We start from the raw sequence: 25367 nt of genomic DNA on the forward strand, positions 1-25367 counted from the left end.
GCTCTAGCGTGTTAGCGGCCCGCGTCCCGATATATTTACGCGAACGGGGAGACTTCGGTAAAACGGTGGCATCGGTCCAGCAGCCACGTTACGGAAATAGATTTCGGCTGTGGCGATGCAACAGCTCCTTGTAGACGAGCGCCGCCGAGCAGTCGGAAGCAGCCAGTACCGTGACGACCAGTTCCCGAGGAAAACCGGAGAAATCGCCTCCGCGAGGTCCCACATGAATGTGAGTGCGAATATTCCTTTCACGAGTGCGTTATCCGGTGCATCGTGGCCGCCGGTAACGCTCTGATACGGGCCGGAGTGCGGCTTTTGTTCTCCGATTCTCCGTTTTGTTTCGACGCCCGTTGGTGCATCCGCCTGGAAGTTCGCGCGGATCTCTCGGACCACCTCAACGCGCGTTAACCCCTTCTCTGCTGGCCCTTCGGTGACTGTGTAGAACATCCGTAATTCACGTTCATTGCTCAGACCGAAATAAACCCTGATCGGACATTATTCGAAACTTTGGGATCTTATTTCTGTCGAGAATTCCTGGAATTCGAGGAGACGCTCCTCGTGATAGAATAGACTCTTCGCTGAAATAGAAACGCACAAACTCTTCCGAATCAGGTTAGCGTATTAGGCGGAGTCGTAAATAACGGGACTGAGAGAACAACGAGGGAAACACGAGTTGTTTAACGTTCGATTACACTGCTGCCTTTATTTTCAGACGCGCGGGACCCAATTTCTTCGGGTTTTGTGCATTCGAAACTTGACAGCTATTAATACCAACGTTAGGATGCGGGCTCCGTCTTATTATGCTGGACGTAAATTTCGCCGATCTCTGCCCACGCTTTCGTAAACATCGGTGACGTCGACACGTTCTCGAACGTCATTCCAGCGCGGGGGGGGGGGGGTTAAGAGGATCGCGTCGATTCGCAATTAGAAGTTGCGTAAAGGTTCGTTAGAGGCCGGGTTTTCCCTTGCTCTCCGGGAAGGCGATCGCGACGGTTCGAGCGTGATTTCACCGGTTTTACTTTCGCCGGAGGAGACAAAAGGCCATCGCGGGACGCGCAATCAGCGCCGGCGGTTTGTCGCGTGAAAACCCGTGTCCTCGTGACGGAAGTCGCCGCGCGTCTTGTGCCGCGGGGGACCGGAAGCGGGACCAGTTTGTTTACGGAGACACGCGATGCTCGACTGATGAGCGGACAGCTCATGGGAGACGGTATCGCGGCGAAAGCATCTGCGAGCGGCGTTCATTTCTAGAAAATTGCCGGGGAAAACGAGTGTTTACGAGGCGTCTTGTTTCGTTAAGTAATCGAGGGACTCGCGCCGCCTTGTGAAACGTGTCGGCGAGGTTGTTTCGTTAATTGCACGCGGCGAATCGTTGATCCCGGCGGAACGATCGCCGACAGCCCGAGACGCTTTGTAACGCGAAATCCCGGTGGAAGATCGATCGGCGCAATAAAGCAACAGGGAAGATTATTACATATAGTCGGGAAACTGTTTCGCGGAGGGTCTCCATCGGCGGCGGATAGGATAGGGCTTGGACCACCTCCAAGTTCCGCAGACTTTAGCAGTTTCAACCTGAAAAATAGTGGCTCGTAAAGCGCAGCCGGCACCGGTCTGCCCCATGGATCCCCGTTTAAAATTATCGCGTATCCACGCGAAAATTCCGATACGGTCTCCCGGTCTTCCTCCCGGTTGAATGGGCCCCGTGTGATAAGGAGGATCGGTTCCCCCTCGCGCGGAACGATCGCGCTCGGCGCGTTTCTAAATTTATAATTCTTGGGAATCAGGTGCTTTGTTGCTCTTGCATAGGACAGAATAGCCGACTAGAACAAAAGAGACGGAACCGCCGCGAAGAACAGAAGGGGTAAACGTTCTAAAGATACGCGTATGGCTCTAATTCGAGGTTTCTAATTCACGCGCGTGGAACTCGCGCCGCTCGGCCGACTGGAACCGCGGATAGAATATTATTTTTCCGTGCGGGCTCTCGGTCGACGTTCCACAATATTATCGTTGGTCGAGAGGAAAGCGGCCGCGCCCGGCGAATAAATTCTAATTTTTCCCGCCTAGAAAAATACTTTGAAATTGCGTCGGGAATCTCGCTTGAACTTTCGGTGCAGGGGCGCGCGGAACGCAACGCGGAGGGAGCGTTAACGTAATCCCGATAGAAACGTTGAATGAATGCGCGAGCACAACCCCGCGATATTTACGGATTCTCCGCATTCGTGTCGACCGGCAGAAATATAGTGTCGCGTGCCATTCGGCTCGATTTTATTTCGAGACGCGGAACCACGATTTTTCCCTCCCTCCGCGCGATTTCCGTCGGCCGCCGTCGCGATAGAACTCGTCTAGGATGACGTCAGGCTTTCCCGAGGAGCCACTCGAGAAATCTCGATGGTGCATCCTCGAAATTACTCGGCCACCTAATCCAAGGTGCGATGACATGAATTCACGCGCCGCTTGGCACCCGATCCCTGCCAGGTTGTCCCGACGCCTCGATTCCTGCGGTTGCGTGTAAAAACGCGCCGAGCCGATAAACAATGGCCGCACGCACGCTGGTAGAGTCGCAAACGGTGCACTGTTTACCAGGAATATTTAGGCCGCTGTGCATGTATACTGGCTTACTTTCCGTTCGCCGGGCGAGCTAAACGGTTCGGAATTCTATTAAATATTCCCCCGTTAACGCTCGGGCTTGAAATTTGTTTGGAAAACGTGTCACATAGTTCCACAGATGTGACACATTGATTGCACGTACGAGTTACGATATAAATATAAATGTGAGAACGCGCGAGAGCATATTCAGATTTATGTACTCGCGCTTCTCACAGTTGCGGGGAACCATGAGAAAATACCGGCCCGATTGTTTGCATCTTTGCGAACGTTCGCGTGGTTTGTCTGTACGAAATCCGCGAATCTCTTTTGCAGAACCCGGGAGCTGAAAAATGGCGCCCGATGGCCATTTCGAACCCCTCGACCCGGCTGCGCATGGCAAGGTCCATGCCCCACTGGGTAATGGTACGTGTTTCATAGCATAATAAATGATCTCTACATTATCAATCATCTTAACGATTTCTCATTAATCTTCTATGACCAAGAAAAAATCGTTAAATGCGATCGTTACATGGTAAAAGTGCTTAGAAAATTAGCAGGCATGTACATTAACCATTGATCACAATGATTGTCGCTTAACCTCTTAAGTACCGCGCTTGTCATTGATTCAAAATCAAGGAACTTTTGATAGGAATGAGGTAGAGCGATGAAATTTTTTTTAAATTCAAGCTGCAACTTTGTAGAATATGGGAAAAATAGAGAGATTATTACCATCCAATCGTTTCAACGAAAAAATGACTTCATTAGTTTTTGTCACAAAAATCTATTTTTTGCAAAATCCTGAGGTCGTAGACAAATTTTGAGACCAGATTTGAAATCAGCGTGAAAAAATCTATGGGAAATGATGTATAGCGTGTTGAAAAAAAATTGTTTCCGCGCGTGGTATTGGAAAAACTAAAATTTTCTTGAATTTGTGCGCGTTTAACGAATTTTCTCGAGGTTAACAAACGTTCGTACCACAATCTCTCTATTTTTCCCATATTCTACAAAGTTGCAGCTTTCATTTCCAAAAAATTTCATCGCTCTACCTCATTCCTATCGAAAGTTCCTCGATTTCGAATCCGATTATGTCCAAATTGGCCACTGTGCGGCGCGCCTGGCCGCGGACGTCAGAAAAGCCACTATAGTGGTTCGTACCGTTGAAACCGATGCTTTCCACGGAAACCGCTATAGTGGCGTACAGTAAGAGGTTAAGAAGCCATTTTTACACCAACCGAAAGATCACTATAAAGTGAGTAACAAGTGGCGCTAATTCCGCTTACAACAGCTGTATTCTTAAATTATACGTCGGTTTCCTAAAAACCTCTGTTTAAAAATCCGCAGTCTAACGAGGACACTTTCGCAGGCCCAACAGCAGAAGGAAGCGGAACAGCAGCACCAACGACGACCGCCGACCCCGCCGAAGGTACCACCACCGTCGCTCTCGGGGGACTGTGGTGACCCTGACTACGAGATCATCGAATTTCCGACCCGACCGCAAACCCAGAACCAAAAGTCCTCGGCGCCGATCGCGAACGCGAAGAAATGCGCCCTATGCGGCACCGAGAACGTGTTCGCCCGTTGCGACACCTGCAAGGAGAACTACTGCGAGGCCTGCGACGACATGAACCACAAACACCCGAAGAGGAAGCACCACGTGCGCAGGAGGATCCTGACGGATCTGGCGACAAAAACGCGACCGCCCCTGCCGCCGAAAGGAGAGAACATGTCGAATCCACCCCCGATACCGCCACCGAGGCGAAACCGCAAGACTCAGGTAGGATGCGTTCTGGCCTGAGGCTTTCACCCCCTCCCGTGAACTTTCTTCCAGGACGACTAGCCTTAGGTACTCGCATCCTCCAGCCGCAACTCTGCGTCCGGTCATGGGGTCGAAATCGATCGAAATCTTCGGGAACCTGGTCGCGAGATCTACATGTAATCTCCGTCACCCGATTTTCTTTTTATCGCGAAACTCATCCCCTCTATTTTCTCAGCCTCGATCGATCACTTGAATGGTCGGAGCTGTTTCGTTGTGACCACACTGCGGATTTTATACAATTTACGACAAACTAAGTCGCGGCTAGCCTCGCTGATGGGTTCTCATATATCCGAGGAAATGTCTGAGATCGTTGCGGCCAGAAAAGTGGAGCAAACTTCCAGTATCTTAGCCACCTGATCCAGATTTTGACGGCGGCGCAATTTATCCCTGCTAGGGATTTCGCCGTTCTTATCTCGCAGGTGGCGTCGGCGAAAGATTGAACCTCCGCGAGCTCCTAGATGCGTGACACTTGGAGTTATTTTGTCGCGACCTGTTAGAGCACTTGACGTTCGCATAAATATCCGCAGTGTAGTCGTAATCGAAAGACTCACCGTGTAGTTCGGAGCCGCAACTTGGTCTCCCGACGAGTTCGATCGTTCTCGGCGTTGTTAAAACACGCTCGTGTATTGTTTACCCGTTGTACACGACCAGATTGTTGATTTTTAGAGAAACGTCACACCGAGGCAACGAAGATTGTTATTGTGCGTCAGTCGCCAACAGATTTTTTTTTTAATAGACGTTACGCTGCTCGGCAACGAGCAGAGATTTGATTGTATATTGTCGTTGGTTTTGTCGAATACACCACGTTACCGCAAAAACACCACTGCCGTATTCACTGATCCCGTTCTGTCACTCTTTCACACAATTTCACGATGAAGTAACGGGCGGGAAAAAAACGAACAGGGACGTAGTAATTGATTCGCGAGTCAGAAAAAGAAAAAACAAAAAACAAAACGCGGCGGGTTATCGTCCGCCGCGGAATCGTCGGTGAATATGGCAGAGCGTGGTGAACACGGTGACTTTTCATTACTATGTGCTACTCCGTATTTCCCGTACCGTTACTGGTACAATAGACGTTTAACCATAGCGTTTAACACACATTTGTTCAGCAACGCCGATTCTTTTCAGCCGGGTCGATCGTTTCGTTAACCGGACGCAAGCTCGTCTTCGACGTTTCACCTAGGTTGAAGCAAACATATTCTCTTTTGTCCGTCGTTATTTTATTTTTGTTCGCTAACGCTTTCTTTATTTACCGATTCAGCCAGCCATCTAATCCCGAGCGACGCTTCCACAGCTGCGACAGACTCGCCACGGCGACGCAAAACATGCTCTTCCGTTTCGATTATGTTCTTTTTCTTTTTTTATTTTGATTTTGTGTTACGCATTCTCGACACTCCAAGAATCCTGCCGTAGAATCCACAGCTACCGAGAACAACACTGCGAACGGTGTTCGGCTCAGCCCCGACTGTGTAATAAAGTTCAGGTTTCCGCGCTTAGGCTAAATCGACGCAAAGCCAGGGACCCACGAATCTCTCCTTGATCGAGAGAGTCGGCAGCTTGAAGCGAACACTACCGAGCAGGCCGCTATCGGCGACCCTAGATACGAAAACGGTGTCGAAAACCATGCAGGCCGCGAAAGACGCCACTCCCGTCGAACCACCTGGACAGGGCACCGACAAAATGTCCACGCTACAGGTAAAACAACATTCGCCGAGTTCATGGACGATCAGACATTCTCGTATCGATCGCATTGACCCCTTGCGCCGCGATTCATTCCACGGTTACAGCGATTTTTATCGGTCAAACACTCCCAGAAGAAGGAGAACATTTCATGTGTATCTATTTTACGCCTATATTTTCTCTATACTCCGTTCGAAATTTTCCTCGCGAGTTTAGCTCAAAGAAAGAACTTTTTGAATCAAGGCGAGGATTAGAAGTTACGAGAGACACAGAACCGAACAACGATAACAATATAAATCATAGTATCACTCCTACATTCACAAACGATTGATACAAAGCCCAATAAATTCTAATAGTAGACATTGAAAGAAGCGTTGTTAAAAAAAAAAACAATTTTTGTTTGGTATTTCCTGGTCATAATGTCTGCGTTAACGACTCGAAATTAGAATGTTCGTGGCTGCTACCGCTGAAACGGTTATGCAAACGCAGGCTCCAAGGATAATGATCGAGCACGCCTGATCGTCTATGAATAGGTGTAGAACGATTGTATTTAAGAAAAGAAGCAAACAAAGAGCTGCGAATCTTCAGGAGAGATACAGGAAGTACCAGGAAGCGATGCGTGCTCAAGATGCGACCAGGAGGAGGCATACTTCCAGTGACATTTCGAGGGACACGATGAACATGAGGCCGCTTAGTATGGGGAACCCTAGAACGGCGCCACCGGTGCCGCCACCGCCTCCCCCTAGATCAATGATACAGTCAGCGAGCGTTTGCGATTTATCCTCGCCGCATATGTGGAATCCTGGAATGCATCAGGTAATTAGCGTTAAATATATTCGACTTTCAGATAGCCTCTGACGCTATCTACCTCGGAATAGATCGTTATGACGCTAGAATACACGATACTACTACCGGGCGATCATAGTGACTAGATTTGGTATGATACCAATCGCAAAAATACATTTACCGAGATATCGATCGACTTTTACTGTAGCGTGCGTTTCAATGTGTTAAATGAATTCCCACAGGTGCACTCTTCTGTCTTTGGTACAGTGGGTGGTCAAATTATTAGATTAATATTTTTCTTATTCGCATGACGAATAATATTTCCTGCAACGTTGCTAAATGCATATTCGCAATTTACGAGTTAAACAATTACAATGTCGACTACTCTAACAAAATAAATCTATGCAAGTGACTCTAACAATACGATCATCCAATACCAGAAATCCTAGAGGATCGCTTTGACCCTGGTAGCAGTATTGCCAAAAACTATATGTACACTAAACAGGAATTGAAAATATGGCCCTGCCATTTTGAATTCGTAAATATGCCACATTCTGTTTAGAAAAATAGCTCCTTTTGCATTAGAGTATACGTTTCTTTGGATATTCTCTTGGGAAGATCTAACACAAATTGGTAAGTAAATATTCATGGACGCAATTCTCAAGAGAAAACCTTTTCCAGGCCCAATCCATGGCTCACCTAGGCCCGGGTGGCATGCCCATGATGTGGTACCCGCCAAACGGTCCCTGGGACATGAACATGGGCGGCTCCACCATGAGCCTCAACCACCCTGCGATGTGGGGCTACCCCATGGGCTACCCTCCATCGCAAATGCTGCCACCTCACTATCCAGGATCGCACTCGAGGCCGCACAGTCCAGCGAGGAGCATAAAATCCAGCAGAAGATCCAGGGCAGCGTCGCCGTCGCCGAGCATGAAGTCCAGGAAATCGTTGGCTTCCAGATCGCGATCGAGAAGATCGCAGGGATCGCCGTCTGACGCCAGCTCTGAGGACTCCGGGGACTCGGACTTCGACGACCGGCTGTCTCGCAGCTCCAGAGGCACGCGACGAGGGAGCATCTCCAGGAGTAGGCAGAGGAGTTACCACGAAGACGATGGCAGGAGTCTGCTGAGAAACCGTCGCGAGTAAGTCAATAGCTTCAGTCTATTAAACCTTTGCATGCATGTGTAAGTTCAGTTTTTGAATGAAATGATTGGATGCATAATTGCCAGGAAAACTACAAAATTAAAGAACCACTGAATTACAACATTCCAACATTCTGTTTTCATTTTCACAGACGAAACTTCATGTCCTTGAAATTAATTCTTCCAAAGTTACACTCGATCTCTGAGTCTGCGACATTTTCACTGTCAAATGAACGCCTAGTTTTCGATGTTATACAAGCATGTGTGGTTTTGTCCAGGCGGCTGATGTCGGAAGAAAGGGTGATGAGCACCGAGGAGTGGTCGGAGAGTCCGAGCAGGCGGCACTCGAGGAACTACGACGACCTTCAGAAGAGCACCGTGAACTCTCGGCGACGTTACGAGCAGGAGGATCGCAGACTCTCGCGGCTGGACTCGCGGGTCGATCGCGTCCCGAACGGCGGCTACAGGGATCGTCGAAGACGAAGCACCGACGAGGAGTCGTCCGACAGGAGATCCAACGTGCCGGCCCGATCCAGAGTCACCAGCTCCTCCGACGATCACTTCGAGAAGGTTGAATCCGCGCCGAGAAGAAGGGACGAGGAGGTAGTTCCGCGAAGAGCGTCCTCCGTGCGGAGAGACGTGGGATTGGACGAGTTCGATAGATCCTCCCGGCGAGATTCCAGAAGATCCTCGATCGACAGCGACGCGCAAGCCCCGAGGAAGACGCCGTCGCGAGACTCGTCCTCCAGGAGGAACCAGGAGCCCGAGAGATTAGATAAAGAAGAAGAGGAAGGCGTATCGCGATCAGCCGCTAGGTCCCAACGAAGTCGAGATCCCTCGCGCGATCGGGAGACGACGAAGAGAGAAACTCTGAAGAGGGAATCGTCGCTGGAGGACACGGAGAAGTCAGCCAGACGGGGCTCCGATAACCAGAACAGCAGGAAGACGCCGTCCCGCGAGCCTGGTCCCAGGAAGCCTCGGGAGAGCGTGGATCGAGAGACTTCGAGGCCAGCTAGCAGGAACCAAGAGTCGCAGAACAGAGAACTTGAAGCTAAACCCATGGAGAAACGAAGGGAAGAGAGTCCTCGGAAGAAGGAGGATCAGATAGCCAAGACTGTCAAGAGCCCAGAGAGAAGAGCTTCGGAAGAGAAAGAAGCTGGACGCGAGAACGGGAACGCTTCGGTGAAAGATGCTGCGAACGAATCGACGAAGGTGCCGATGGAGATACCGAAAGAGGAATGGGCCTGCGAGCACTGCACGTTCTTGAACAACGACAAGGACCGCGTCTGCGTGGTCTGTTGCAAAACGAGAAGCAGCGCGCTACCACCTAGCCCCGAAGAGTCCCCGGACGACGTACCCATGAGCGAGCCGCCGAAAACCGAGTCAGCGACGCCGTCCAGCAACCCGTGCGACCCTAGCCCCGACCTCGAGAAACGGACGAGCCTGTTAAAGATCTCGAACAGCGAAGAGAGCGGGGACAGTGGCTCGGCAAAGAACAAAGGTAGAGCAAGGCGCAAAATCAGCTTTTCCTTCGGTACGAAATCGCACCAGTGAAACAAAACCGTGGTCCCAATTTGTTGCTGCCCGACCTCCGAGTGTCTCTCCCTTGTCCCTAGTCCGCGGGGCGTTCAACGCGTGTTTCTGCATACGTTCGACGAGAACGTCGCCCTTCATTTCTTTTTTACGAGAAAGAACGAAATTGCGATGGAACAGAATGGATTGTCCGCCCCCCTCCGTTGTCGATGTATACCCTTGGATGAATAATAAAGAGACATGCACACTGTTTCGTACGCAAAGTCCACTGGAAACCGAATGCACAGTCGTGTTTGAAACGAAGCCTGACATGTCCCTTCGCCCCGGCCATGTCCGACGCGTTATTATTCATTCAAGAGGAGCTGGCTTTCAAGCACGACCGTGCATTTGGCTGGTGTTCATTCGATCCTCACGAACACACTGACATCTAATCGATTCTGATAACCGAGAGACTGACTTAAAGTCGCCCAGATTTGTGTCCCCTTGTTGGAACCGTCTTAGAACCTTCTCCCGAGGTACACAGGGTACATTTTTCGTTGTTCCGGGTACACGCGCGACAGCAGAACGCGTTGCGAGAAACAGTGGCTCGATGAGAATGATGAAGTGACCTTGAATTTGCAGATAACGCGAAGCTGGATGATTCGTCTGCGGTCGTTGCCGAGGACACGCTTCCGGGAGCCCCGTCGGTAGCGAAAGACGCGTCGTCATCGATCGTGAACGGTACATCGGCCATCGAGGGCACGCAGGACGCGTCGCTCGGCGTTGCGAAAACAAACGGCGAGGACGCGTCGTCAGCAAGGCGACCGATGCTCGCGAAAATCCCGAAAAGCCACTCGGTTTCCACCGGGACATCCCCGCCGCCACAGAGCATTTCGACTCAAGTAAGCAAACCTAAAACAGAAGAAGAACCTCAGTCGTAGGCTGTTTTCACAATCAAATTTTCAAATTTTCTCAATCAATCTCAATCAATAATCACTTTCTAGACGTACGACTATCTGCCTGCGAGGGGAGGCACAGGACTCACGAGAACATCCTCGGTCTCCAAAGGACTACAATATTACGAAGACAGTGACGTGGAGGTAAACCGTTCAACGAGAGATCCGAACTCTGTCGAATAGCCCGTAAAAAGAAGACAGTAAAACCGTCGGAAAATATTTAAATAATCTGAAGTTATTTGTTCCGCTCGGGTTCATGAAACTCCTCGGAAAAAGAAATATTTGCAAGGTTTCCGGCCGTCCCGCTTTCCCCTGTTTTCCAAATCCGTCCGCGTCAAAGGCAAAGCTCGCAATTAAAATACCGCCAATTATTTTGAAACTCGTATTTGGACCGCGTTATTGGCCGGGCCTTTGAGAGCTTGGCGAAGTCCGGCCGAACCGAGCCAAAAGCGCCCTTAAATTTTTAATGGCACGGCCAGAGAGCACAGCGGTGCGCGGCTAACGAACGGTTTAATGAAAAGAGCCATTCGGAGCGTTTGTTTCAGGAGCCAAACAGGTTCGCGAACAGCCCGGACCTCTATCCGCGAGGACAGGAGCAGTTTCTTCAGCAGCTGATCGCCGGCGTCGCCGGCAGGGATCGAACGCGACGGAATTCCATCGACTCGACCCACCTCTATTATCGTTCCAGGGTAAACTTGCCTGTCCCCACCCGCGAGAGAGCCAACGGTTTCTAATCCCGTCTAATCCACGCGCTCTGCTTAACCGTTTTAATCTGTAATCGATGTTGTTTTCAAGTTCCGTAGCCTCGGTGTGAACGTAGACAGGATCGCCAGCCCCGGTTCGCCGATCTTATTCACCGCTGATCGTCTTTGCTTCCGTAGAACAGTGATCTGATTAATCTGGGTTTGATTGCCGAGAATGATTAATTCCGATAGAACACACCTGTACACGTAACACCGTCGTCGTTGCCACTGGACAGGGGCCATCTCACGACGATCGACCTACCCACCCACACGCATCGCGTTAACCCATTCCCCTGCCGGAGCGGATTTTTTGCGGGAGTTAGTTAGCCGACCGATGAATTAATTTCATGTTCCAGGAGCCGAGCCAGCCTAGATTCCTCGAGGCGGGCCCTAGTTCCCAAGGAGTTTCAACGTTGACGCGGCAAGGCTTAGAAATTGTCGAACTTCTGCGAGAAGCCGAGAGGCACGGTTACTCCACCGACGACGTTCAGGTGGCTTTATCGCAGGGCGCCACCAACCCCATCGACTGGCTGAAGGCGCAGTGGCCCCATTTGGTGGAGACGGTGCAAGTTCTCGCAACTACTCAGGGAAAAGAGCTGAAGGAAAACAATATCGGCGCGATCACCGCCGCCGAGGCGAAGGAGGCCTTAAGATTGGCCAAGGGCGACGTGTGGAACTCCGTCGCCGTCGCTGTGCAACGTAGGCAGATCAAAGTATGTCCCCTATACACTGTCGCACACCAAACCCTAGATTCTCGACGATACTTTGTAAAGCGTTCATGCGCTTTACCTACCGGAAGCATGTTAATCCTTTGCGGGCAAGATCCGGATCGACCTAGACATATAGACAATTTGTATTTATGGTTTCATGTGGAATCACCCCACTTCCGGTTGTTCCAATTTCTAGATTCGCGGCGATACCTTATATAGATCATTAACGCTTTACCTACCGGAAGCATGTTAATCCTTTGCGGGCAAGATCCGGAACGACCTAGACATATAGACAATTTTTATTTATGGTTTCATGTGGAATCACCCCACTTCCGGTTGTTCCAATTTCTAGATTCGCGGCGATACCTTATATAGATCATTAACGCTTTACCTGCCGGAAGCTTATTAACCCTTTGCGGGTGAGAACTGAAACGGCTTTGGCATATAGACGATTTTTATTTATGGTTTTATGTGGAATCACCCCACTTCCGGTTGTTCCAATTTCTAGATTCGCGGCGATACCTTATATAGATCATTAACGCTTTACCTGCCGGAAGCTTATTAACCCTTTGCGGGTGAGAACTGAAACGGCTTTGGCATATAGACGATTTTTATTTATGGTTTTATGTGGAATCACCCCACTTCCGGTTGTTCCAATTTCTAGATTCGCGGCGATACCTTATATAGATCATTAACGCTTTACCTGCCGGAAGCTTATTAACCCTTTGCGGGTGAGAACTGAAACGGCTTTGGCATATAGACGATTTTTATTTATGGTTTTATGTGGAATCACCCCACTTCCGGTTGTTCCAATTTCTAGATTCGCGGCGATACCTTATATAGATCATTAACGCTTTACCTGCCGGAAGCTTATTAACCCTTTGCGGGTGAGAACTGAAACGGCTTTGGCATATAGACGATTTTTATTTATGGTTTTATGTGGAATCACCCCACTTCCGGTTGTTCCAATTTCTAGATTCGCGGCGATACCTTATATAGATCATTAACGCTTTACCTGCCAGAAGCATATTAATCCTTTACGGGCAAGATCCGGAACGACCTAGACATATAGACAATATTTATTTATGGTTTTATGTAGAATCACCCCACTTCCGGTTGTTCCAATTTCCGGTCACCCTGTGTATCAGAAACATGCGAGATAATTGATCGGTTCAGATACATTTCTCAATCTCTGTGATTTTGATTCAACAGTAGTATTATTTTCTGAACATTTTAATTCGTTTGGAGCATTTTCATCCGTTCACTTTAATTCTATCAAATATGTCTTACTCGTAACCTCGTATTTTAAACAAGTACCGTGAAATGAGAGAGGCGAGAAATTTTACTGGAACAGAAAATGGCTGAATTTTCACTTGAGAAGCGTACGAGTGTTAAACGTATCGGTAGAATCCGGTTAGTAGTAACATGCCTGCGGTTTTGCGGTGTGGTTTGTGCAGTACGAAGTTTTCGTTGACATAGAATTTCGACTGGTTTCCACAGTGCGAGGAAATAATGAAGAAAGGCAACTTCGCGACGGCGGAAGTTGTGAAAGCGCTGGAGAATAACGCCGGTGCCGAGGACGCAGCTTTATTCGAGCTACAAAAGAATCAGCTCAAGCCGTTTTTGATGAGGATCTGGGGTCCTCCGGTTGGGGTGGAAAATGACGAGGCTGCACCGCGGAAAGGTCAGCGAATATTTCACCGTTTAGAAGAATAGCGATGGGCGGTTCCACCGTGGCGTCGGAACGCTTTCCGCCCCTTTCGGTCGGCGCCCTTATTCGCGAGTCCCTTAATATTCCTCTTTCGCCGTGGAAAACGGAGAAGCTCAATTCATAGCGAAAGAAGGAACTGCTTAAAAAATAACTGAATCCGGCTCAATTAAGCCCGAGCGATCTCTTAATCTACTTCGACACTTTGGCAACCGGGATGTAGAACCACAATGTTTAATTCACGCAATTTACGATTTAAATTCTCTATCAAGCAGCGCTAGCCTGTCCCTCGAATTGAATTATTGAAACGTGACCAGATCGCCGAACTGAATTATATATTTTTCAATCAAACACGCTGCAGCTCTCGGGAGTCTGACTTCTTTCAAAATGGCCGCGCCTCGTGTATTAAAGGTTTGCATTCGTGAAAAACATTATCCCCGATTTCCAGCAATATTCCAGATCCTTTCGATGCCCGAGATCGATCGATAAGCGGTTTTAAAATGTATATGTTTCATTGTGTTGTCGACTGTTACTCGATTCTGTTACTCGGTAACTTTGTTGGTCGAAGGAATTGTTAAACGAACTCTGTGAATTCTCAGGCTGTGGGACAGTTATAATCATCGAGCGTCATTGTTCTAGATGCGACAGGTGCGGTCGGTGGTGGTACGGGTGTTCCCGAACAGGTTTCCAACGTGTCGGACTCAGAAGCGCGGAAGCAGGTAATGTCACCAATTGTTGAAAATTTCGTGGCGTTGCAGGCCGACTTTCAAAACCAAGTGGCGGCCCTCAGACAACTGACCGATAACTGGCACCTCGATAAAGACCCCCTGAACACACCCGGTAATAAGCCTGATAATCTGCATGAAGGTAACGCTGATCACCGACAAGTTCTAATCGATCAAAATCTGGTCCCAAGGGCCGCACAAGACCTCGAAGTAGCCGAGGCCCAAAAAACGCCGGAGAATCGACACGCGATCGGCCCCAACGACGATTCAATGCAAACGACCATAAGCGAAATTCATGTATCCCCTAACCCAAACAATACCCTGCTTAAAAAACCTGAAGCACCTGCTGACGCTAAAAATATATGTGAAAAAACATCTCCGGTGAATGCCATGAAGCAAGAGAAGAAACAGATTTCACACACCACGGAAAATTCATTACCAAGTAATAAAAATATAGAAAAAGTAGTTGAAGTAATTTTAGATGCCGCCAAAGAACCGAAAATCAAAGATCAAAATGAAAAAACATCTACCGTGAATATCATCGAGGAAAGCAAGGTACGGACTCCAAAGACTACGCAAAATTTATTAAAGGACACTCAAAATAAAGAAAAAGTAGTTGAAGTGAGTTTAGATCCCGCCAATAAAACAAAAACCAAAGATCAAAATGAAAATACATCTACCGTGAATATCGTCGAGGAAAGCAAGGTACAGACTTCAAAGACTACGCAAAATTTATTAAAGGACACTCAAAATAAAGAAAAAGTAGTTGAAGTAATTTCAGATTCCCCCAAAGAACCAAAAACCAAAGATCAAAATGAAAAAACATCTACCGTGAATATCATCGAGGAAAGCAAAGTACAGACTTCAAACACTACGCAAAATTTATTAAAGGACACTCAAAATAAAGAAAAAGTAGTTGAAGTGAGTTTAGATCCCGCCAATAAAACAAAAACCAAAGATCAAAATGAAAAAACATCTACCGTGAATATCATCGAGGAAAGCAAGGTACAGACTTCAAAGACTACGCAAAATTTATTAAAGGACACTCAAAATAAAGAAAAAGCAGTTGAAGTAATTTTAGATGCCGCCAAAGAACCGAAAATTAAAGATCAAAATGAAAAGACATCTACCGTGAATATCGTCGAGGAAAGCAAAGTACAGACTTCAAACACTGCGCAAAATTTATTAAAAGACACTCAAAATAAGGAAAAAGTAGTTGAAGTAATTTTAGATTCCCCCAAAGAACCAAAAACCAAAGATCAAAGTGAAGAAACAACTTCCGTGAATATCATCGAGGGAAAGAAAGAACAAATTTCATTAAACGACGACAAAAGTAAAGAGAAAGTAGTTGAAGTGATTGTGGGTCCCGATAAAGAGTCGAAGGAAGAATCTGCCGAGCTGCAAAAGACAAATGTTAATGAAAGTGGCAGTCAGAAATTAGTACGGGATATTTTAATCATCGGCCGAAAAAGCAATGACGTTAAAAGTTCCGCGACAAATGTAATCAAAGTAGAGAACGAACCTTCCCTTTCCCCGGCAGGAAATTCATTACAGGACTCCGGTACTAAGAAAGTAGAACAAACGATCCTAGATCTTGATAAAGAGGCGACGGATCAGCTCACAAAGTTACCAAAGAAGAAACTCGAGATCGAGGACAAAAGTAAGGAAGGTGCGATGGAAAAACCCGGAACAAACACCGAGGCAGATAAACTATCAGCGGGAGTAGAATTAAAAGTAGTACAGGATTCGGAGGGAAATAAAGAACAAACGAGTGGATCAACTTCGGAACTAGCCCGGAAAGAAAACGAAAAAATTCTTCGACAGGATGTAGAAAATAACAGCACGTCTCGAGAGACTTCCGATCCTGGTCAGAACACTATAGAAGCAAATGTAGAATCCCAATCACCTGAAAGCTCGATGGTTCCTGCAGAGTCAAGCGCGTTGCCGGACGATTTGCGACAAACAGAAACTGCACAGTCCAGCTCGATAGACAACGGAAAATCACGTGATCAAGACGGTCCGCAGAACGAAGCTGTAATTAATACATTGGAACGTCCAGGCCGACCACAAGGGGCAGGTGTTTCGAGAGCAAAAACACCTGAAAGCAAGGATTCGGCCGGGCAGCCGAGCGAGTCAGCCGCAGCTACGCTCGAAAAACATCGATCGCCGGCCATTACGTCGGAAAACAGTTCTTCGAGCGATGCTCCGCAAGAAACGGCGCAGAAGAGCAACGAAACGCAGGTGGCCGCGGTGGAGGCATTGATATCCGCGGTGAAATCGCTGCCGGAGCAATTGCTGGGCCCGTTCATGTCGGCGATGCAGATGTTAACCCCGAAGAGATCCGTCGCCGTCGATCGATCGAGCGAGATCGGCGTCGACGCGGCTGCTGGAACGGCGGAGGAGACGGGAGCAGGGATGAAAAAGGTCTCGGAGTCTTCCGAAAGTCGAAACAAAGAGGAGAACAAGCAAGATGGCGCGAAACTTTGGCCAGGGAGGAAGATTGCCGGTGATACGGGAGACTCCGCGCTCGAGACAACGGAATCTGCGACACCCGAAACGACCACGGCAGTCATCAAAAAGCTACAAGAACTCGAAACGGTACGTAGATGCGGGGAAGACGGTGGCGTTGTTCAAACTAACGTAAAAGAGGGGATAATGGAGGCGCATGAAAACTCGGCGGAAGCGAAATTTGACGGTAATGAGGTCTCAAAGGATCCGTCGAATCAGGACGCGAGAGCCACGCTATCCCAGGGCGCGGAGATAAAGGAGACGGTATCTGGGAACGACGCGGCCAAAGTAAGTTCGCAAAAATGCCCGCCGGAAGTCGCGGCCGACGCCATTAGCCGCGAGCCTCCAGTGGACGCTGATCGCGAAGACGACGCCAGGCGAACCGCAAGCGAAGCTTTCGACGTCGACGCGAAAATGCTAAGTACCGATTCATCGCCTCATCATCTCGGGACACGCGCAAACAACGAGGAACCATCTGCAAAGGAAGCGGACGGCTCTTCCGAGAATAATACTAAAGACCCTCGATCTAACAATGCGACCTTCAGCGGCGAGTCATGCATCGCGCATAGTTTAACGGAGCGTAACGAAGTCATTGGCGCGCGATCATTATCAAACGAGACGTCATCCTCATTGGCACGTGACTCGGGAGCATCTGATCGTGAATCATCCGACACGCGAACGCATACCATCAGAGTTCAGAGCACCGATCATAACCGTGTGGAGTTCATTGGATGTTTGGCCACTGACAATAAGAATTCCGCAGAGGTTGGTTGCAGTGCTAATGGTTTGACTAATTCCTCTGTAACGCCTAGAAACTCACCCGCTGCTACCGAACCCCTCGTTTGCGAATCATCTAAAGTCGATGACCGGATTTCGAAAATTCTCAGAAACGAGTTACCCCGGGATTCCAAAATTCTCGTTGAAGTTTCCGATGGAGCCAAAAATGTTGCGCAAAATTCTATAGACTCTAAAGCCGTTGAAATTTCACAGGCGTCGCAAATCGATGCTCGTGAAATTGAAAATCGGGAAAACTTCCGGGAAGAAGTTTCCGACAACGTTAACACTGTTTTCGAGAGTTCTGTAAACACCGAAACCTCGAAAGTTTTGGAGAATTCTGAACTTGATAACATTTCGATAGATTGTAACGGAGGAATACCGGAAACAATAGGGCCTACAACTGTAGAGGATTCTAAGATGATTGCAAACGAAGTTCCTCCGAACACCGAAAACCTTGTAAAAGAAATTTCCCAGGATCCTGAGACTCCCGTGACTGAGATGTCAGCAAATCCCGAAAATCTCAAGACAGAAGTTCCCTCGAATCCCCAAACATGTTCCTCTGATATTTCGAATGATTCCGAAACCAGATCACAAGAACCGTGCGGTAACTCTGAACCCTCGGCTAAAAATCTGCCAGAACCACACGGCACACCTTGCCCAGTCTCCGAAGATAACGAAACCACTGCAAATAACACTGCTGAGAAAGCTGAAGATGTTGAGCACGTTGTTCATGAAATTCCTATCGACCCCGAACCCGTGGACTTCGAAATTTCCGAGAACCCCGAATCTGTTGCGCAAGAAGCCACCGCAGATTCCGAAGTCAGTAATCAGAAAACTTGCAACGATCCGCAGCTCGCTGCGCAAGAAATTTCCAAGGACGCGGTTGCTATTGTTCACGAGGCACCCGAGTGTCCCGAAGTTTCTAACGAACCGCAAACGCTTTCCCTCGAGATCTCCAGGTGCCCGGTGCACGTGTGCGAAAAAGTGGAGCAGCCTATCTCCGTTGCATGCCACGTTCCTCAGCCCGCTGACAAAATCGATACTCGTCCAATAACTTCCGTAAGTAAGTCGTTCGGCTCTGACGGGAAACCGGGAAGAAACGGCCGCGCTGTATCGGTGTCCATCGACGGAAACAATGAGGTAACGAAAGACGTCCCTTCGAGCGGAGCAAAGAATGATTTAAATAGAGCAGAGCGGCCCGAAGATCTCGAAGGGGATTCGAAGAACGAACATTCTTCGGCCGTTCCGGGCGATCGGGACACTTCAACGTCTCTGGATCCCTCTTCAATACCAAACGAGATCGACGCGAATAAAAGCCCCGAGGCACTCGCGACTGCCGAATCGACGATTTTAACTATTTCAAGTGACTCTCGTATTATCGGTCGACGGACGAACTTGCATACTTCGGACACCGAATCCGCCGTTAACAAGCTAAATTCTATAGACGCCAACAAAATTCCGGAAACCCTTGTCGGTCCTAATGATACTGCCGATATGTCACGTAACATATCGACGTCCGCCTCGAGCACGGAAATTACCCCAGTTGTGTCGGATTCGGTAACTTCTTCTAACAAGCTCTCCGGGATAAAGGATCCGAATAACAACGCACCGAAGTCGACATCTTCCGAAATTCAGGCAACTAACATCGAGAGGCAAAATAGAGACGTTCGCTCGTACGACGCGGCTAAATTCGAAGATTCGAACGGAACTGGGTTGCTCGACGCGAAGACCCGTTGCAAGTTGATCGATTGTCAGCCGGGAGTGCCGGAGATCATAGAGATCAACATAACCGAGTCCCCGATGATAGCAGTGAACGAATGCGCGCCGGTAATAAACTTGGAGAGTTCGGAAATGTCCGCTCGGAAATCGGTCGAACCGATCGCGAAACCTGAAGAGACGAGAGCGGCGATCATGGTGGAAAACGCTGCGAGCGAAGAAGAGGCGATCGGGATCGAGACGAGCGTGATTGGAAGGGTGTTGACTAAGGAGAGATCGAGATCTCCCGGCAAGAAGATCGGCAGAAGGAAATCGCCGGTGAAGGTGGTGAGGAAACCCACGGGTATACCGCGGCGGAATTTCGGGAAAATGTGTCCGAAGGGTGCGGGATCGAAGGGCGTTTCGCGAGCGAAAGAAATGGCGGCGGAAATAACTCGCAGATCGATCCCGGCGAATCAAAGAGCGGGGAAAAGGGAAACCGCGGCAAAGGGAGACACGAGAACCACGAAAATCGCGTCGAATATCACGGCGGCGAGCAAATCGAAAGTTGCGGCGGGTCAGAAACAAGTTCACAGGAGTCCGGGATTAATTGGCTCTGGGGCGGCCGCGGGAAAGAGATCGGCGATCCTAAAAACTATATCGCGGGGCTGCGAGCAGATTAAAAAGTCGATTATACCCGGGTCGTCGAAGGACAGAGACCCGGGCACGGAAACGGGGCAGAAAAAGGACGAGAAGCCGAGAGGTTCTTTCCTGTCGAGGATCCCGGTGTTCACGGGGCGGCGGCGTCCTCCGCAATCTGCGAAAAGTTCCCAACCTTCCGAGGGACTATCTGCCAGTTTAAATAGCACCGCGGCGAAAGCGACGGGCCGGCAAACTGCCGCGGAAACTGGTTCATCGGGAAACGCTTTGAGGATAGAGGCGAGACAAAATATTGGTCCCGATAGAACCGATACCGATTTACCCGGTAGAAAACGGAACGTTGCGAGAGGCTCGACGATCGACGAGAACGCGAACAACAAGACGAACAATGTCCCGAAGCGGGTGGAAGCCTCCGAGTTGATCGAGGATCCAGCAAACGATGACTTAAGCGACACAGACTCGAGCGAAGATTACACGCGCGAAGTGGAAGAGTACTCGGACGTGGACGGCTCCTCCGACTTCGAGAGCGCCGCGGAGTCCGAAGTGTCCAGCACCGATAGACAGTTCTCCGATCATGCTTTAGACAGCATGGAGGAATTAACGGACGCCGAGATCCGACTGCAGGAGACGATCAACGCGATCAAGGCGAAAATATCGGACTCCGAGTCCGAGGAGACCGGAAACGAGTACAGCGACGTGGAGAGCCAGAGAGACTCCGACTCTAGCGGAGCTCTCGTCGAACGGATGGATTCTAATGGCGTCGGGATAGACGATTCGTCCTTGGAGGAAGACGAGCCGTTGGAGGACGAGGAGATCGACGAAACGTCCGACGACGATGTAACTTTGAAGGCTGACCATGTTCACTCGAAACCGATCCAGAAAAAGACTGACCGAGCAACGAAAAAGTTAGAGGACGCTGCTAGAAGGGGTTCAAAGAATTCAATGAACACCGTCAAAGGGACAAAGGCTGTAGAGCCTACGATTAACTCGAACAAGACCAATTCTAATGGCACGATAGAAGAGAAGATTGCCAGATCTAAAAAGAGGATCGAGACGAACGACGCTAAGGTTGAACGCAAATCGGAATCGAAGACTGGGCTAAAAGTAGCGAAACGCGTGAATGAAAAACGGGTGAAAGCGAATCGTAGAGCGAGCACGGGCAGTGACAAGGGGGTGGATCAGGGAGGGGTACCGAGGAAACGGTTCTCCCTGGTAGCCAGTTGTATCCGTCGGTTCGAGGGCGAAGAAAAAACGGAAAGGGAGTACGTGGATAGTACAAGCGGCTACGCGAGGACAGGGGGATCTCCCAAAACGGAGAGGGAGGTCAGTAAACGTCAGTTGTCAGACTCACTATGTCGGCCTTAGCCGGTGACAGGCCAATGTCTACAAACAGCTCGAAATATGAAGCGAACGAAATGAGAGACCGGGGATATCCGAGACGTGCCCTAAAGTTTTTTAACCCTGTTTTGACCGTAGCTTGTTAGACTGTTTTTCTCAGGTCTTGTACCGGGGGTAAGTACTTCTTTTCTTCTTATCGTGGCTAATCTTGCTGTTGCGGTGGTATTCAAATTGGATCACGAAACCGTGCTTCGAGGTTTGTATGCGCTCCAGAATTCGTGACGATGAAGATCGGCTGGAATGTTCGACGCTGAAGTTCTAGGACATTAAGATTCATCGTTATGACACGTCGTCGCCTATTAACGCATTAATATTTCTCAATATTTCTATCATAATCGAGCCTGCAATCCTTCTTCGCATCATACTTACCAAATCGATTAATGTTCTGGCCAGTCGATGTTGCTGTCGAAATTTCAAGAGCTCGTTTCTAGACGTTGGTGTAGTCTTTTCTATCGTTCCTCTGCATGGTATCCTATTTTCGCATTGCTGGCTGTACATCTATCACTTCTAAAGTCATAAGCGATCGTTACTTACATAGTGTCAATGAACGTTCGTAACTTCGTCACTCTTTCTTAAGGTATCCTCGATATTGAAAGTGTGTGCACTCATTTTCGTTCCCAATGTGATTAAGCTTTTCGATTTGCGTCCGATTGTACGTTGAGAAGCGTTATCTTGAATTCGCAGAGAATAGCACGTCGTCTATTGGCCGAGGGCAAAGCGTCGAACTATGATGAAGCGGAAGTCGCTGCGAGCTTGTTGGCTCTAAAGTTTGGGGACGCGGAGGCTCTTCACGCAGCCAAGGAGTGCTCCAGCGTGGAAGCGGCGCTCGCATTTTTGCAGCAAGAGTGCGAGCTTTGCACTGGACGTTTCGCGATGAATCAGGTGAAGAGAGTAACGCGTGATTATCTAGCTTAATACAGAAACGAAGAAAGCGTCTGATCGCGTCTTTCACTCGCAGATGACATCCATGCTGAAATGCACGCACCGCTGTTGCAACGAGTGCGCGAAGAACTACTTTACGATCCAAATCAGCGATAGAAATATCACGGACGCGGTTTGCCCGTTCTGCAAGGAGCCGGACTTGAGGGACGCCAACGAGGACGAAGTTCTGGAGTACTTCAGCAACCTGGACATCCAGTTAAAGACGCTTTTGGACCCACCGATTCACGAGCTTTTCCAGAGGAAGCTGAGAGACAGAACGCTGATGCAGGATCCGAATTTCAAGTGGTGCATTCAGGTACTGCCCCTAGTAGGATAAAAATTGATTTCACCTAACAGGTGGAGCACCCAGTTAATATATATGTTACACATCTCTTTTACGCTATAAAAATAAGTATAATTAATGTAGGCACAGTGATCGAGTCCCTTACCATAAAATGAGTCGGTAAAACAAATCTTTCAGTGTTCGAGCGGATTCTACGCGGATCCGGATCACAAGAGGCTGATCTGTCCCGATTGCCGATCGGTTACCTGCGCATTTTGCCGGAGACCGGTACGTACAGGTGTTGGAGATTGCGCGGAAATTAAACCCGTGTTACGCAATATACAGCATAAACATCATCTGAACCGGCGGTTTCATTTTCAGTGGGAGAAACAGCACGAAGGAATTACGTGCGAGCAATTTGCCGCTTGGAAAGACGAGAACGACCCGGATAACCAGGCCGCGGGCTTAGCCCAACACCTGGCAGATAATGGCATAGACTGTCCGCAGTGCAAATTTCGGTACTCGTTGTCCCGGGGAGGTGAGATCTTGAAGAAACGTTCTCTTGCGTAAATTGTTCAAAAATCTCTCACCGCGAGAACTGAATAGTTTACTTTGAAAGTTCGTGCCGTTTATACTGTGCTAATATACTGTTGTCTTTAGACTGAACTCGATCACTCAAAATAGTCATTTCGGTCGTTCATCATTCTGGATTTGTTAAAACATAGTTTCAAACAGAGATCGAACAGTGACCGGCGATTGTTTCATAATTTTTAAAAGTCTACAGGCCGTGGCTAAAGACTTTTTAATGGATCCTTCAGTAGTAACAACAATTTCAATTGCGAAACAACAAGTTTCGCCCAGTAACGTGATCTAATAATATGAGATTATAATGTGAAAGAAGCTTCCTTTGATAATCCGAATCCAGAATCCCATTAGGTAAAGTGTTAAGACGAGATTAGATGAGAATTGAGAAAAATGATATTCCGTGCAGGTTGTATGCATTTCACGTGCAGCCAGTGCAAGTACGAATTCTGCTGCGGCTGCGGCAAGGCGTTCCTGATGGGAGCGAAATGCGCGGTCAGCCTGTACTGCGCGAAACTGGGCCTGCATGCTCATCATCCGCGGAACTGTCTGTTCTATCTACGCGATAAGGAGCCCGCGCAGTTGCAGCAGTTGTTGAGAGATAATGGAATCGAGTACGACACAGAGGGTCTGGTCGGGGAGCGCAAGTGCAAAGTGCAGTTGCAGAAAGAAACTCCCACCGGTGTTGTGGACGCGGTGTGCAATTCAGACGTCGTTGAGGGACACGCCGGTTTGTGCAGGTAATTCCTCCCACTCCAGCCCGGAACTTTGCATGAGTTGCCTTTATCAAAGCCGGTCTCTACAACGGTACAGTAATGTTACAATTAAAGAGATTACAAAAATTGCCGGCTCTATAATTACTACGATATTGAAACGACGCAGACTTTACGAAAGAAACACGCGTAATGAGCCACTTAGGCACGGACAGACTAGTATCCTGCTATCTTTACAACCATTCCGTACTTGTTTTCTCTCTCTCTCTCTTTTTAAAGGATACTTTCAAAACTCGAGCAAAGAACTTGTACAGTTTTCACCGTTTCGAATGTAAGCCGCGTTCTTTTGAGAACTATTCCAACGTTCCGTCAGCATCAGGCTGTGCATTTGATAAAGCTGGATAGCTTTTTCGAGAGGACGCGGCCGACTGTTCGCAAGAGCCTGGATTCTTTAAAAAGAAAGTTGTACTTGCACCGAAGGTTTCAACCCCTTCCCTCGACACACCTTCACGACCACCATCTCAGTTGTATCCTAACGTAGCCTTCCGACGTTCAAGGATACATTACATCGAATACCTAGTTCGAAAGATTCGTAAGACCCAGTTGGAGCCGCTCCCGTTGCTAAACGTGGACGATCTCGAAACGTGCGTGAAACGCGCCGGTTTGAAGTTACCCCCGAACTGGTACGGTCGCGACCCAGAGCATTATCGGAAGGACCTCAGCCAGGTAAACGAAGATTCGTGCACGGCACGGCTAAAATTGTGGGTACTTTTCCCCGCAGGCAGCACTACATTGAATACTTGGCGGGCCTGGTACTGAAGGGCAAGCTGGATCCCGTGGCAATCTTTGACTTGAACGATGCCAAGCAAGAGCTGCGCCGCCGGGGAAAAGTTCCCCCTGCGAAGGACCAGGAAATGTCCGAGCGGGATTATCTCGAGGCGTGCATTCAGGTGACTAACAACTCCTCTCCTGTGCCTCCTGGCCCGACACACTGACCGAATTAACAACACGAAACGCATGAAAGTGGACCTCCGCGCATGACTTTCGCAACCGAAAACTCGCGTCCCATCGAGCAGTCGCTAAAAAGTGAAATCGAGTACAGAACCCTTTGCATTCAAAGACTCCTCGCTTGAAAATGAATCGTTCCTTTTCTTTTACCTTGGAGAAGAAGTAGCATGAGTTAGGTGATACCTGTGATCGCTTGGAAATATAGTATTCGACTTTGTTCCAGGTTGTACGAAAAGAGATTCCATTGGAGTGATGGAAGGACCATCGGGATCAAACATTGTACACGAGACACTTATGCTCTCTGTGCACGTGTTGTATAGTGTATTTATTTTATCATATGGACTGCGATGTAGAGACCTATTTACAATTAAAGTGAAAACAGATTTAATGTTGTGTGATATTTAATGTAAAGGAGCAGTGTCGTTTTTGAAGATAAACCACAGGTGTTGTTAGAGGAA

General features: G+C 48.6%; 1 protein-coding gene across 4 annotated transcripts; it reads left to right on the forward strand.

Annotated features, from left to right (window-relative positions):
• On the forward strand, nt 1-25297 carry Lubel (Linear Ubiquitin E3 ligase). 4 transcript variants are annotated; one of them, XM_076806073.1, is made up of 21 exons: nt 1-229; nt 2917-3006; nt 3947-4357; nt 5897-6094; nt 6668-6895; nt 7547-8010; nt 8289-9511; nt 10165-10424; nt 10527-10622; nt 11024-11167; nt 11578-11934; nt 13432-13615; nt 14279-21327; nt 22087-22284; nt 22361-22639; nt 22805-22894; nt 22988-23144; nt 23598-23928; nt 24459-24584; nt 24683-24851; nt 25133-25297. In XM_076806073.1, exons 1-21 carry the CDS (start codon nt 116-118, stop codon nt 25160-25162), a joined length of 12198 nt encoding a protein of 4065 aa, XP_076662188.1. In that variant the 5' UTR covers nt 1-115; the 3' UTR covers nt 25163-25297. The 4 variants fall into 4 exon arrangements, with proteins under 4 accessions (XP_076662188.1, XP_076662191.1, XP_076662190.1 ...); XM_076806076.1 differs by lacking the exon at nt 11024-11167; XM_076806075.1 differs by lacking the exon at nt 24683-24851 and having other exon boundaries at nt 2-229; nt 24459-24627.
• The last annotated feature ends 70 nt before the right edge of the window (nt 25298-25367 follow it).

Source organism: Halictus rubicundus, chromosome 2 (genome assembly GCF_050948215.1).
Source record: "Halictus rubicundus isolate RS-2024b chromosome 2, iyHalRubi1_principal, whole genome shotgun sequence".
NCBI classification, from domain to species: Eukaryota; Metazoa; Arthropoda; class Insecta; order Hymenoptera; family Halictidae; genus Halictus; species Halictus rubicundus.